Below are 14,904 nucleotides of genomic sequence, written 5' to 3'. Positions count from 1 at the left end.
CAGTTTTTCCTGAAAGATTATTTGTTTAGGAGAAATCGCTCTGTTTGGTGCGTCACGTTTGGCTACCAAAAGACCCCGAAAATTCAGTCATCAAAACGCTGAACTTTTTTCCAAATTAACTCCATAATATCGACTGAAACATGGTAAACGTTGTTTAGAATCAATCCTCAAGGTGTTTTTCACATATCTCTTCGATGATATATCGTTTGTGGAAGTGTGCGTTCTCTTCTGAATCTCATGGGAAAATGCCTCCCGTTGAAGATTACGCACCAATTTAGACAAAGGACACCGGGCGGACCCCTGGTAAATGTAGTCTCTTATGGCCAATCTTCCAATGATATGCGTACAAATACGTCACAATGCTGCAGACAACTTGGGGAAACGACAGAAAGGGCAGGCTCATTCCTGGCGCACTCACAGCCATATAAGGAGACAATGGAAAACAGAACCTCAAAAATTCTGCTCATTTCCTGTTTGAAGTTTCATCTTGGTTTTGCCTGTAGCATGAGTTCTGTGGCACTCACAGATAATATCTTTGCAGTTTTGGAAACGTCAGAGTGTTTTCTTTCCAAAGCTGTCAATTATATGCATAGTCGAGCATCTTTTCGTGACAAAATATTGCGCTTAAAACGGGCACGTTTTTTTATCCATAAATTAAAAGAGAGCCCCCTATATCCAAGAAGTTAAGCAGGGGGACACGTCTGGCACTGCAGGATTAGAGTCTCTGGCGGCGTAGTGTGTTACTGATGGTAGGCTTTGTTACTTTGGTCCCAGCTCTCTGCAGGTCATTCACTAGGTCCCCCTGTGTGGTTCTGGGATTTTTGCTCACCGTTCTTGTGATCATTTTGACTCCACGGGGTGAGATCTTGCGTGGAGCCCCAGATCGAGGGAGATTATCAGTGGTCTTGTATGTCTTCCATTTCCTAATAATTGCTCCCACAGTTGATTTCTTCAAACCAAGCTGCTTACCTATTGCAGATTCAGTCTTCCCAGCCTGGTGCAGCTCTACAATTTGGTTTCTGGTGTCCTTTGACAGCTCTTTGGTCTTGGCCATAGTGGAGTTTGGAGTGTGACCGTTTGAGGTTGTGGACAGGTGTCTTTTATACTGATAACAAGTTCAAACAGGTGCCATTAATACAGGTAACGAGTGGAGGACAGAGGAGCCTCTTAAAGAAGAAGTTACAGGTCTGTGAGAGCCAGAAATCTTGCTTGTTGGTAGCTGACCAAATACTTATTTTCCACTATAATTTGCAAATAAATTCATAAAAAGTCCTACAATGTGATTTTCTGGATTTTTTTTTCTCATTTTGTCCGTCATAGTTGAAGTGTACCTATGATGAAAATTACAAGCCTCTCTCATCTTTCTAAGTGGGAGAACTTGCACAATTGGTGGCTGACTAAATACTTTTTTGCCCCACTGTATAGGAGGAGAGACTGGCACGCTTGTTTGTGTTAGTTTTAAATTAGGTCAGTGTGTATTCTGTAAGGAGATGTGGGATGTTTCTACCTGTCTCTGTGCATCCCACTGCAAGCAACTGCAAGTCCTAATTCATGCAACCAGTACACCCACACTACCACACACCCTCTGTTTACCTTGTCTGTGGTAGGATGAAGATCTGTGCCTATGGCTCCAGGCAACACATTCCTTTAAGGCTGGCCCGTTGTCTTGGTAACAGCCTGACAGGCTGGGTGGGGCAAGTGTTGCTTCAGTCTGCAGGTCATGGTACTGACTTGGGCTGTTGCAGTGACCGTATTACCACCACACCGGCGATGACAAGTCATGAAGGCAGTCAAATTCCACATGACCATTTAGTAACAGTAAATAGCTTATCCAAGCTATGATGCTGCTGCTGGTCAATAGCAGCCTACCAAACTTTCTAACTGCCTGGTACTCAGCACTGTATTGTCCCTCTAATCACGCTGACATCAATGCAAATGTTTTCGAAAATCTAATCAAACACTTCATGAGAGCCCATGAGCTCATGTTGCACAACATTTCTATAGGCTATGCCATTGCGGGAGTGATGGCCTCTAATAAAAATAAGAGGATCCCATCAGCTTTCTGTAGGCTAGGCCTGCTATATTTATTTCTCAACTTTCCTAATATTAAGCACATTGCTTATATTTATAGCCTATAGTATAGCCTACCTGGCTGGCATGAAAATAAACCATGTTGAAAAGCACCATTTGCTATTTAAGTGCATAGAATAGTCTGATGGGTGACAATATTAGCCTATCACTTATATTATTATATATTATCACTTGTGAATGATGCCCAGCATAAGAAACAAAGCCTTTTTAAAAAACTTTTTAGAATCATAGTTGCACACCTCATGTAGCCTAGCCCATAGGCCTATATGTTTTGATAAGGTTTGTATCACAACTAAAGTGGCCAAATAACTTCTTAAAATTAAGCACATTGATCCGCTTTACAAGGGGTGTAGAGCCTAACTGGTATACATAAGCAGCGTGTGAGTTTCAATTTTTGGGAAGATAATTTTCACCATAAAAATCCACCTTTATAATAAAAGCACGACATGCATAATCACATTTGCGGTCACTTTTGATAGTGGTGCTTTATGCTAATGAAACATGCGTGCTTATAGCCTACTGCCGTGTGCGCATTGCTGCACTTATAATGTGAAGAAATAGCCTAGTAGTTTATCAACATTTTAAGCTAAATGTTCTGATCTGTTGTGTCAGCCACATTACATAAAACAGGTTTTTTGATGCTAGTGGTTGTATTAATTTGGGATCTATTGCATCCCACAATTGTCCCAGACTATGTTTGGAATATTTATTTATCGCACAGACTAGAATAGGTTGACATTTGTACTATGGGGGATAGTAGAATTACATAAATACAATTAAAAATAAAATAAGTGCTTTTGCTGTTTGTTAGGCCTACTCATCTTGTTGGCTGACGAAAAGTAAATGTGGACAGTTCTTCCAATATCTTCAATATGCAAAAGACAAACCCTATCCCTCAGCCCTCAAATTAAGTGGACACTTCTGATGACGTCTGACGAGTATACACTTGAGGGACGAAGGAATTATTTTTAAATGGACCTCCCTTGCCCGGAAATTCATCACTCGTTCATCCCACGATAATTGTGTTGTCAGCCACTGGTAGCTGGTGTTCAGCTACAATCAATTATGATTGCATGTCTACTAACATTAATATATCATTATTACTACACTGCTCAAAAAAATAAAGGGAACACTAAAATAACACATCCTAGATCTGAATGAATGAAATATTTTTTTAATACTTTTTTCTTTAGATAGTTGAATGTGCTGACAACAAAATCACACCAAAATTATCAATGGAAATCAAATGTATCAACCCATGGAGGGCTGGATTTGGAGTCACACTCCAAATTAAAGTGGAAAACCACACTACAGGCTGATCCAACTTTGATCCTTGTTTAATGTCCTTAAACAAGTCAAAATGAGGCTCAGTAGTGTGTGTGGCCTCCACGTGCCTGTATGACCTCCCTACAACACCTTGGCATGCTCCTGATGACAGTCTGTGGTACAACGTGGCGTTGGTGGATGGAGCGAGACATGATGTCCCAGATGTGCTCAATTGGATTCAGGTCTGGGGAACGGACGGACCAGTCCATAGCATCAATGCCTTCCTCTTGCAGGAACTGCTGACACACTCCAGCCACATGAGGTCTAGCATTGTCTTGCATTAGGAGGAACCCAGGGCCAACCGCACCAGCATATGGTCTCACAAGGGGTCTGAGGATCTCATCTCGGTACCTAATGACAGTCAGGCTACCTCTGGCGAGCACATGGAGGGCTGTGCGGCCCCCCAAAGAAATGCCACCCCACACCATGACTGACCCACCGCCAAACCGGTCATGCTGGAGGATGTTGCAGGCAGCAGAACATTCTCCACGGTGTCTCCAGACCCTGTCACGTCTGTCACATGTGCTCAGTGTGAACCTGCTTTCATCTGTGAAGAGCATAGGGTGCCAGTGGCGAATTTGCCAATCTTGGTGTTCTCTGGCAAATGTCAAACATCCTGCACGGTGTTGGGCTGTAAGCACAACCCCCACCTGTGGACGTACCTCCCTCATGGAGTCTGTTTCTGACCGTTTGAGCAGACACATGCACATTTGTGGCCTGCTGGAGGTTATTTTGCAGGGCTCTGGCAGTGCTCCTCCTGCTCCTCCTTGCACAAAGGCGGAGGTAGCGGTCCTGCTGCTGGGTTGTTGCCCTCCTACGGCCCCCCCCACGTCTCCTGATGTACTGGCCTGTCTCCTGGTAGCGCCTCCATGCTCTGGACACTATGCTGACAGACACAGCAAACCTTCTTGCCACAGCTCGCATTGATGTTCCATCCTGGATGAGCTGCACTACCTGAGCCACTTGTGTGGGTTGTAGACTCCGTCTCATGCTACCACTAGAGTGAAAGCACCGCCAGCATTCAAAAGTGACTTAAACATCAGCCAGGAAGCATAGGAACTGAGAAGTGGTCTGTGGTCACCACCTGCAGAACCACTCCTTTATTGGGGGTGTCTTGCTAATTGCCTATAATTTCCACCTGTTGTCTATTCCATTTGCACAACTTCATGTTAAATTTATTGTCAATCGGTGTTGCTTCCTAAGTGGACAGTTTGATTTCACAGAAGTGTGATTGACTTGGAGTTACATTGTGTTGTTTAAGTGTTCCCTTTATTTTTTTTGAGCAGTGTATATGCCTGCTGTATGATAGCTAGCAAATTAATTAGCTAAATAACGTTAGCCTGCCTAGCTGGAACCTCTGAAGAAGGAATTTTTTTAATTTCTACAATTTCCAGAAGCTAACCAAACAACAACATAATTACTTTTACGAGACGTGTTTGTTCCGTCACGTGCATTAGTAGCACAATGTCGAACTTATTTACATTCGTTTTTACTTGGGATTCCCTCAAGGGCATAAGGCGAGGGTGTGTCTTTTATGAGTTTGAACCGTAGCCCTTGTCTGTCTTCACTTGTATGTGAAGCCTGTGAGAAAGACCCGATCTGATGAAGGAGAGCCGAGTGAGTGAGAAACGTTTCAGATTACGCAGCACTCCGGGCTGCAAAAGGCATGGATTTTGTTGGGGTGCATAATGGCCACAAAGGGGATATCGCAGTGAAATTCGAGGCATTATCAAGTGCTTGTCAAATTGTGAATGAGAGACTATTGGAGTACAGCCTGCGCAAAAAACTAAGCAGAGCTCATGCCTTTCAAGCGACTTTTTTCAAATCATCAGAGTCTCATCAGTCCAGCATTTGTAGAACAACCAAAGTTACATTAATAACTCTAAATTAAGCGTATAGGAATACGTATTTCTTAGTTAACCGCTCAACACAGAATAGTCGCTTGTGTGCACTCCCTGAAATCGTTTGTAGAAAATATCCTTTCTATTTCATTTAGCTTTGTTCAATTGTATTCTTCATACTTTAAAATAATATAAAATAATGCTACGGAATTATAAGTAAATCTTGTCTGCTAGATGAACTAGTGTAGCCCACAGCCATTTGGCATAGCCACATCAGGACCTAACATAAGGACAACTCAAAGTATGCTATTCTTTTCTTCTGAAATAGACTACATTTTCTTCATATCATGCTTCTTTAGACCTGTCTAAAATAAATAATGGATTTATTGTGAAGGTGTAGGCTATATTACATGGATTTATTAGACTTTTTAAAATGGCTTGTAGGCTATGTGTGGAATCCAGGAGATGCTAAATGTGTTTATGTTAATTAACAGTCAATTACCTTGAGACCAACAGTTATTTGCTTGACAATCACCAGCTGACAAAATGTTGTGACCCCCACAGCCCAATACTGACACACATACACTCACACACAGACTGTTTTTGCTCTTTCTTATATCATACACATGTACTACGAGTATAAGCAAGTGCATTTAAAGAGTGAATAGTGAGCTGTCTATTTACTTGTCTGTTGCCTCCTGTAACCCTTGTGTGATTGGCTGGCTATGATTGATTGACAGGTCAGCCTGCAGCCCAGCTATTGGAGCAGTCTCTGGCTGCAGACTCCACCTCTGTCACCCTGGAGAGGCTACTGCCAGACACAGAGTACGTCCTCACCCTATACCCCCTGTTCCCCCGAAACTCTGTCTCCCCCGCCACCCTCACCTCACGCACATGTAAGTACATCTCACCCACTCTCTCCCATTACCCTCAGTCAGTACTGTATGATGCATCATTATATCATCTTCAGTTTTAAGTGCACTTAACATTATTGGTGTGAATCATTGCTTTTCAATGGAAAAGCTCAGAAGTTCTACAGTTGGCATACAGCAAAAGAGATGTGTGCTGCAAAGCTCCTGTGCTTGAACTTTCCATGCTCCTGAGCCTGCTGTTACAGCAAGCACAGTGCCTTGTGCCAGTAATGTGAAAGCTACATTAAAGTAACTATCTAGTCTTTCCAGATGTCTATGAAATATGAGCTATAATTAATTACAATAAAATTATGAGAGAGTTTTCATTCCAAAAAAAGTAGATTAAGTACCGTAAAACTTGAATGAAACGCAGTCTCGAATAGCCGCGCAATGGCACACATTTCAGCAAATAGAATTTCAAATTAACACTGGGTCTAAATTAATTGTTTATGAGGTTACCAGGAATTACCATTAATTGTTTACGAGGTTTAATGTTTGATTTGTTAAACAGTTTTACATTTACATTTTAGTCCTTTAGCAGACGCTACAAGCCTTTAGCAGACGCTCTTATTCAGAACACCTTACAGTTAGTGCATTCATCTTAAGATAGATAGGTGGGACCACCACATATCACAGTTATAGTAAGTACATTTTTCCTCAATAACGTAGCTATCAGTAGAGTCAGAGAGTCAAGTGCAAGTGGTGGTAATTTTTATTTATTCTTTTTTATGGGGGGGGATTATTTAATATACTGTTTGAAGAGGTAGGGTTTCAGATGTTTTCAGAAGATGGGGCTCTCCCCCCTTAAGCCAGGAGAGCTTCAACCATTGGGGTCCTAGGACAGAGAAGAGCTTGACTAGGCTGAGCGGTAGCTGCCCTCGCGTTGGGGTGGGAGGGCCAAGAGACCTGACTTGGCAGAACGGAGTGTTCGGGCTGGGGTGTAGGGTTTGAGCATAGCCTGAAGGTAGGGAAGGGCAGTTCCTCTTGCTGTTCCGTAGGTAAGCACCATGGTCTTGTAGTGGATGCGAGTTTCAACTGGAAGCCAGTGGAGTGTGCAGACGAGGGGGGGTGACATGAGAGAACTTGGGAAGGTATGTTACATTAAATAATTCAGAAATGACTCAAAAAAATTACTTTAAGAGGAAATCATGTGGAACTGTTTTTGTACGGATGAGGGAGATTTCATGCTGTGTGCTTAGGTTTGTTGTCCTGTTAGAAGGTGAACCTTCGCCCCAGTCTGAGGACCTGAGCACTCTGGAGCAGGTTTTCATCTAGGATCTCTCTGTACTTTGCTCCATTCATCTTTCCCTCGATCCTGACTAGTCTCCCAGTCCCTGCCGCTGAAAAACATCCCCACAGCATGATGCTTTCACCACCATGCTTCATCGTAGGTATGGTGCCAGATTTCCTTCAGACGCGATGCTTGGCATTTAGGCCAAAAAGTTCAATCTTGGCTTCATCAGACCAGAGAATCTTGTTTCTCATGGTCTGAGAGTCATTAGGTGCCTTTTGGCAAACTCCAAGCGGGCTGTCATCTGCCTTTTACTGAGGAGTGGCTTCCGTCTGGCCACTCTACCATAAAGGCCTGATTGGTGGAGTGCTGCAGAGATGGTTGTCCTTCTGGAAGGTTCTCCCATCACCACAGATGAACTTTAGAGCTCTGTCAGAGTGACCTTCGGGTTCTTGGTCACCTCCCTGACCAAAGCCGTTTTCCTCTGATTACTCAGTTTGGTCGGGCTTCTTCCATTTAAAAATGATGGAGGCCACTGTGTACCCTTCCCCAGATCTGTGCCTCGACACAATCCTGTCTCGAACCTCTACGGACAATTCCTTCAATGGCTTAGTTTTTGCTTTGACATGCACTGTCAACTGTGGGACCTTATATAGACAGGTTTGTGCCTTTCCAAATTATGTCCAACCAATAGAATTTAGCACAGGTGGACTCCAATCAAGTTGTAGAAACATGTTAAGGATGATCAAGGGAAACAGGATGCACCTGAGCTCAATTTCGAGTCCCATGCAAAGGGTATGAATAATTATGTAAATAAGGTATTTCTGTTTTAAATGTTTTATAAATCTGTTACAATTTCAAAAACCTGTTTTCGCTTTCTCTTTATGGGGTATTGTGTGTAGATTGCTGAGGATTATTTTTTGTTATTGATCAATTTAACCTTTATTTAACTAGGCAAGTCAGTTCACTGAAAATATGCAACCCTAAACTATATAGATTGGCCTCATGCATTTGCGACTTTATGTGAACGATAGGTGGTAAGGTAACAGTAATCAGAAAGGTTTTCATCGCCAGATAGGTAGCTTCCCACTGGGCACAGATGTCAATTAAACATCTATTCCACGTTGGTTCCACATAATTTCAGACGTGGGACAACGTTGATTCAACAAGTGTGTTCCCAGTGGGTTTGCACGTTTATCTCAGACAACTTTTAAATGGTTAGATGATCATACTGCCGCCTGGTGGTGACTGTTGCCTGCATTAATCAATAAAAGTCTGAAGCTCTTCTCTGTTGTTCATATTTTCCCTATTTCAGGATGCATAGTGTGTGTGTGTGTGTGCATGTTTTAAAGTTTTTATTGTCACGTGCACAAGTACAGTGAAATGCCTTTCTTGCTTCCTCTTTCTCAACAATGCAGTATAATCAATATCAGTAGAATTAAACAATTGTAATAATTCCAGAGTTGGTGCCAATACCATATTTACAATGTGCAGGAATACTGGAGTGGTAGGGGTAGATACAGTATGTATAGGGGTAAGGTGACTAGGCATCAGGATATCTGATAAACAAAGTAGCAGCTCCATATATGATGATTGTATATTAGTGTGTAGAGTCAGTATGAATGTGGGTGTGTGTTAAGTGAGTGTGTGTGTGTGTGTGTGTGTAGAGTGTGCGTAGAGTCAGTGCAAAAGTACAAATAAAAAGTGTATATGCAGATAGTCCTTGCGGCCATTTTGTTGACTATTTAGAAGTCTTATGGCTTGGGGATAGAAGCTGTTCAGGAGCCTGTTGGTGTCAGACTCCGGTATTGCTTGTTATGCGGAAGCAGAGAGAACAGTTTATGGCTTTGATGGCTGGAGCCTTTAACAATTTTACGGGCCATCCTTTCACACCGCCTGATATAGAGGTCCTGGATGGCAGGGAGCTCAACCCCAGTGATGTACTGGGCTGTCTGCACCGCCCTGTGTAGCGCCATGTGACCGAGGGCGGTGCATAAACCATACCAAGCAGGGATGCAGCCAGTCAAAATGCTCTCAATTGTGCTGTTGTTTAGCTTTTTGAGGATTTGAGGGCCCATACCAAGTCTTTTCAACGTCCTGAGGGGGAAGAAGCCCTGTCGCGCCTTCTTCACGTCTGTTTGTGTGTGTGGACCATTTTAAGTCCTTAGTGGTGTGGACAACGAGGAACTTGAAGCTCTCGACCCGCTCCACTGTAGCCCTGATGATGTGGATGGGGGCGTCCTCGCCCCCTCGTTTCCTGTAGTCCACGATCAGCTCCTTGGTCTTACTGACATTGACGAAGAGGTTGTTGTCCTGGCAACACAGGTCACTGACTTCCTCCCTGTAGGCTGTCTCATCGTCGCCGGTGATCAGGCCTACCACCGTTGTGTTGTCGGCAAACTTGAGGATGGTGTTGGAGTCGTGCGTGGCCACGTAGTCATGGGTGAACAAGAAGTACAGGTGGGCGCACTAAGCGCCCAGACGCACTAAGCACACAACACATGGACAGTTGTTGTGCACACATAATGTAACTGACTGCTCACTATATAAAGGATTAACAGCCTTGCGGATTCTTCGTGTGTGTGTGTGTGTTGCAGTGCGTCTGGAGGCGGCCCAGCAGCTGTCAGTAGAGACCGTGTCAGAGCGTAGCGTCCGGGTGCTGTGGAGGGGAGTGGGTGGAGCCAGGGCCTACAGACTGGTCTGGGGACCATTCACAGGTAAGGAGCGGAGAAATGCACCAATCAGTATTGACTTTTGTATTTACACAAAAGGGTTGTTCTGCAGAAATGCAGAATGGAATTTATGAGAGAATCAGCAATGCTGTTAATACTTTATATAGTGAGCAGTCGGTGACACAATGTGTACACAACAACTGTCGTTGTCCATTTCACCCTTCCATTTTTCCTCTGTCTACTCTCTGCTCTCCTCTTTCCTGCCCCTCTCTTCTCTCCCTCACCCCTATCTCCTCTCCCCCTGTACCTGTGTCTCTCCCAGGACGTGATGTGAAGTCTTTCGAGGTGGCTGGCGACACTGAGACTCACACCCTGTTGAACCTGCAGCCAGACACCGAGTACATTGTCACTGTCATCGCCCTCTACGAAGACAACACAGAGGGACCTGCTGCTACTGCCAGGTTCAAGATAGGTACAGAGCTACACACAAATGCATGTATGCACTGCAGACATACATTTCCCTCTCCTTCTGTCCCTCTGTCTATTTTCCTCTGTCTCTGTCCCAGTAACTTCTACTTGTGGTTAATTTTAGCCAGTGAAAGAATGCATTTATAAAATACTTTCTGCTGCATTCAACAGACCTTAGTGTAAGGGACTATAGGGGGTGGAGAGGCAGAAAGAGAAGGAGAAATAGAATAATAGAGCCTTAGAGAGCCATAGATATAGAACACTGTATATATGGTATATGTCTATGGAGAGAACAACAACCGTTTAGTTTTATGAATTTCTTTATTCCTCGTATTATTGTTTTTCTATTATTTATATTTTTTCTTTCTGCATTGTTGGGAAGGGCCCTTAAGTAAGCATTTCACTGTTAGTCTACACCTGTTGTTTACGAAGCATGTGACAAATAAAATGTGATTTGATTTGATTCCTATCCTCATGGGGACCTAAAATGTATATCCATTCAAAATCCTATTTTCCCTAACTCTAAAACTAAACCAAATCCTAACCCTAACCTTAACCCTAACCTTCACCCCTAACCATAATCCTAAACCTTAACGTCTAACCTTAACCCCTAACCCTAAACCGAACCCCTAAGCTTAAAATAGCCTTTGTCCTCATGGGGACGTGGGAAATGTCCAAACGAGGGGAAATTTGGCGATTTCAGGTCCCCCACGAGGATAGAAGAACAAGCACATACACGCGCACACACACACAAATACAATCACCCCCTGTGTATGACAAATTTTAGAGGGATGTCTTTACTTAAAGGTGCACTGTGCAGAAATTGCTCTGCCATTTCCTGGTTGCTAAAATTATAATAGTTAGCCTAACTTCAGTTTATGTGACAAAACAAGCAAGTATAGTGTAGACAATCATTGTACATTCTAAACCGCTGTAAAATATATTTTCCATAATAAAAATATAGTATTTTCAGCTGTTTGAAGCTGGAGTGCAAACCGAAAGTAAAATACGCCAAAAATGTACTTAAGAACGGGAACCATTAGAAATAGCGCACATAGAACAGATCTGACACTTCTTATATGACAGATCTAGAACACACATTTCTATATGAATTTGGTCGGATCGCCCAAAAAATATTGCAGGGGATTGTGTTTGAGTTAAAGCCGAGTCATCATTGGTCTCGATTGAGATAAGGGAGGTGGGTGCTGTAGCTATTTAGGACAGAATACCCCCTAATGTTCCTCTCTGGGATATTAGATCTCAAATGGGAAGGGAAACACAACTATGTTTGTGTAGCTAGCTACACTCTAAAAAATGCTGGGTTGTTTGGTTGAACCAAGTGCTGAGTTGGATGCGTTGGGTCACTTAGTTGGGTTGTTTTCTTAAAAAAGAGCAATGTTCGGTTGTTGATGCTGGGTTATTGGTGCTGGATTATTGGTGCTGGGTTATTGAGATGTGACGCAGCGGTCAGATCAGAAAACTGGAGGCGTAGTTTTAGTAGTGACATGACACGCAGAAAATGTATTTTTAGCCACCTGTGAGAGTAAATGTCATATTAAAAAAGACCCAGCTGTTGGGTCAATCCAGCATGAAAGTAAGAAATACCCAACTGATGATTAAATGAACCCATGTTTGGGTAATCCCAACAACCCAACATGTTAGGGTATTCAAGCAACCCAACTGGCTGGGTCAAAATAACCCAGCGTGTTTTCTGTGCAATATTTACCCAGCTCTGGGTTACCAAAGAACCCAAAATGGGTTGTTTTTAACCCAGCATTTTTGAGAGTGTAAGATTTGTTAAAAACAACTATACTGGCAGTCCAATGAAAATGCATCATGAATTGAAATCCCCTAAAAGAGCTGAATATCACCTGAAGGATTTGTAAGAGGTTCTGACATAGCATGATGTATCAGTGGTTGTGTTGTGTCTGTGTGTTCCCCCCATGCAGAGCGTCTGGAGCAGCAGGTGCTGAAGGCAGCCACCACCGGGTCCTCCTCCATCCGCCTCACCTGGAACCTAATCCAGTCTGCCAGGGGATACCGCCTGGAGTGGAGGCAGGGGGAAGGTCAGACACAAACACTCATCCTCACAATACAGTACCAGTCAAAAGTTTGGACACACCTACTCGTTCCAGGGTTTTTCTTTATTTTTACATTTTTTTTTTACATTGTGGAATAATAGTGAAGCCTTCAAAACTATGAAATAACACATATGGAATCATGTGGAAAACAAAAAAGTGTTAAACAAATCCAAATATATTTTATATTTGAAATTCTTAGGGTAGCCACCCTTTGCATGATGACAGCTTTGCACATTCTTGGCATTCTCTCAACCAGCTTCATGAGGTAGTCATCTGGCATGCATTTCAAGTAACAGGTGTGCCTTGTTAAAAGTTAATTTGTAGAATTTCTTTCCTTCTTAATGCGTTTGAGCTAATCAGTTGTGTTGTGAACTTTCAAAGTTTCTTTAAGTGCAGTCGCAAACACCATCAAGCGCTATGATTAAACTGGCTCTCATGAGGACCGCCACAGGAAAGGAAGACCCAGAGTTACTTCTGCTGCAGAGGATAAGTTCATTAGAGCTAACTAGCCCCACATAGCCTGGTTCCTCTCTAGGTTTCTTCCTAGGTTTTGGCCTATCTAGGGAGTTTTTCCTAGCCACTGTGCTTCTACACCTGCATTGCTTGCTGTTTGGGGTTTTAGGCTGGGTTTCTGTACAGCACTTTGAGATATCAGCTGATGTACGAAGGGCTATATAAATAAATTTGATTTGATTTTGATTTGAACTGCACCTCAGATTGCAGCCCAAATAAATGCTTCAGAGTTCAAGTAACAGACACATCTCAACATCACGCGGTGTCTCTGTGAGACGCAGAGTAGATGAAGGGATGATCTCCGTATGTGTAGTTTCCACCGTGAATCATGGAGGAGGACGTGTGATGGTGTGGGGGTCTTTGCTTGTGACACTGTCAGTGATTTATTTAGAATTCAAGGCACACTTAACCAGCATGGCTACCACTGCATTCTGCAGTGAAACGCCATCCCATCTGGTTTGCATTTAGTGGGACTATCATTTGTTTTTCAACAGGACAATGACCCAACACACCTCCAGGCTGTGTAAGGGCTATTTGACCAAGAAAGAGAGCGATGGAGTGCTGCATCAGATAATCTGGCCTCCACAGTCACCCGACCTCAACCCAATTGAGATGGTTTGGGATGAGTTAGACCGCAGAGTGAAGGAAAAGCAGCCAACAAGTGCTCAGCATATGTAGGAACTTCTTCAAGACTGTTGGAAAAGCATTCTAGGTGAAGCTGGTTGAGAGAATGCCAAGAGTGTGCAAAGCTGTCATGAAGGCAAAGGGTGGCTACTTTGAAGAATCTCAAATATAAAATATATTTAGATTTGTTTACCACTTTTTTGGTTACTACATGATTCCGTATGTATTATTTCATAGATTTGATGTCTTCACTATTATTCTACAATGTAGAAAATGGTAAAAAATGAGTCGGTGTCCAAACGTTTGACTGGGACTGTACATGCATATGCACACACACACATGTGCGCCACACAAGTGTGGACACAAGCACACACACATACAAAATATGAATGTACTTTCAAACCGCTCAGCATGAATTACATACAGTACACCGATCCACTCATACAAACATTGATGTACCCTCACTGACTGACTGTCAACATCTAACTGACTTACTGTATTCCTCAGGTGGCAGAGTGCAAAGTCAGTCGTTCTCCCGGAGCACCACTAGTTTTGATCTGACAGGGCTGCAGCCTAGCACTGAGTATGTCATCACCCTGTTCACCCTGTATGATGGACGAGAGGAGGCCACCCCCGTCTCCACCTCTCCAGCAGGTCAGGGATAGTGGCAGGCGCACCCCTCCCCCCAATAAATTATTTGTATATTTTACCAGTTTCACTACTATTTTACTGACCCCCTCCTGTCCCTCGTCCCTGTATAGTGGAACAGCAGGTGGGGAGTGTGTCCAACCTGCGAGTGGTAGAGTCCCTGGGCAGCACTGTGCGACTGGGATGGACAGGGGTTGCCGGGGCAACACAGTACCGTATCCTCATGGTCAATACTGAAGGTAAGGGCATGTCTCAAATGACACCCTTTTCCCTCCTTATGTGCACTATTTTTAGATCAGAGGCCACATAGGTGTTAACACTGTGTATTTATAGCGCAAACAGAGGAAATACGCAGTGTCCCTGGAAGCCAGACAACCCTTGACCTTAGGGATCTGACGGAGGGCGTGTCTTATGGGGTCAGCGTGACCGCTGTGGTGGGAGACAACGAGGGGGACCCGGTCACTGTTTACATCAAAGCAGGTGACACACACATTGTAT

General features: G+C 43.4%; 1 protein-coding gene across 6 annotated transcripts in view; it reads left to right on the top strand.

Moving 5' to 3' along the window:
- LOC112255281 (collagen alpha-1(VII) chain) overlaps nt 1-14,904 on the top strand; it is a 126,457-nt gene that overhangs the window by 52,222 nt on the left and 59,331 nt on the right. For all 6 annotated transcript variants that reach the window (XM_042324490.1, XM_042324493.1, XM_042324492.1 and 3 more), the window contains 7 exons: nt 5,999-6,154; nt 9,998-10,117; nt 10,395-10,544; nt 12,490-12,606; nt 14,266-14,412; nt 14,520-14,645; nt 14,740-14,886. In XM_042324490.1, coding sequence (XP_042180424.1) covers nt 5,999-6,154; nt 9,998-10,117; nt 10,395-10,544; nt 12,490-12,606; nt 14,266-14,412; nt 14,520-14,645; nt 14,740-14,886 — 963 coding nt within the window. The remainder of the gene's footprint in view (nt 1-5,998; nt 6,155-9,997; nt 10,118-10,394; nt 10,545-12,489; nt 12,607-14,265; nt 14,413-14,519; nt 14,646-14,739; nt 14,887-14,904) is intronic.

Source organism: Oncorhynchus tshawytscha, linkage group LG07, assembly GCF_018296145.1.
Source record: "Oncorhynchus tshawytscha isolate Ot180627B linkage group LG07, Otsh_v2.0, whole genome shotgun sequence".
Lineage (NCBI taxonomy): Eukaryota > Metazoa > Chordata > Actinopteri > Salmoniformes > Salmonidae > Oncorhynchus > Oncorhynchus tshawytscha.
This window is presented reverse-complemented; position numbering and strand designations above follow the sequence as displayed.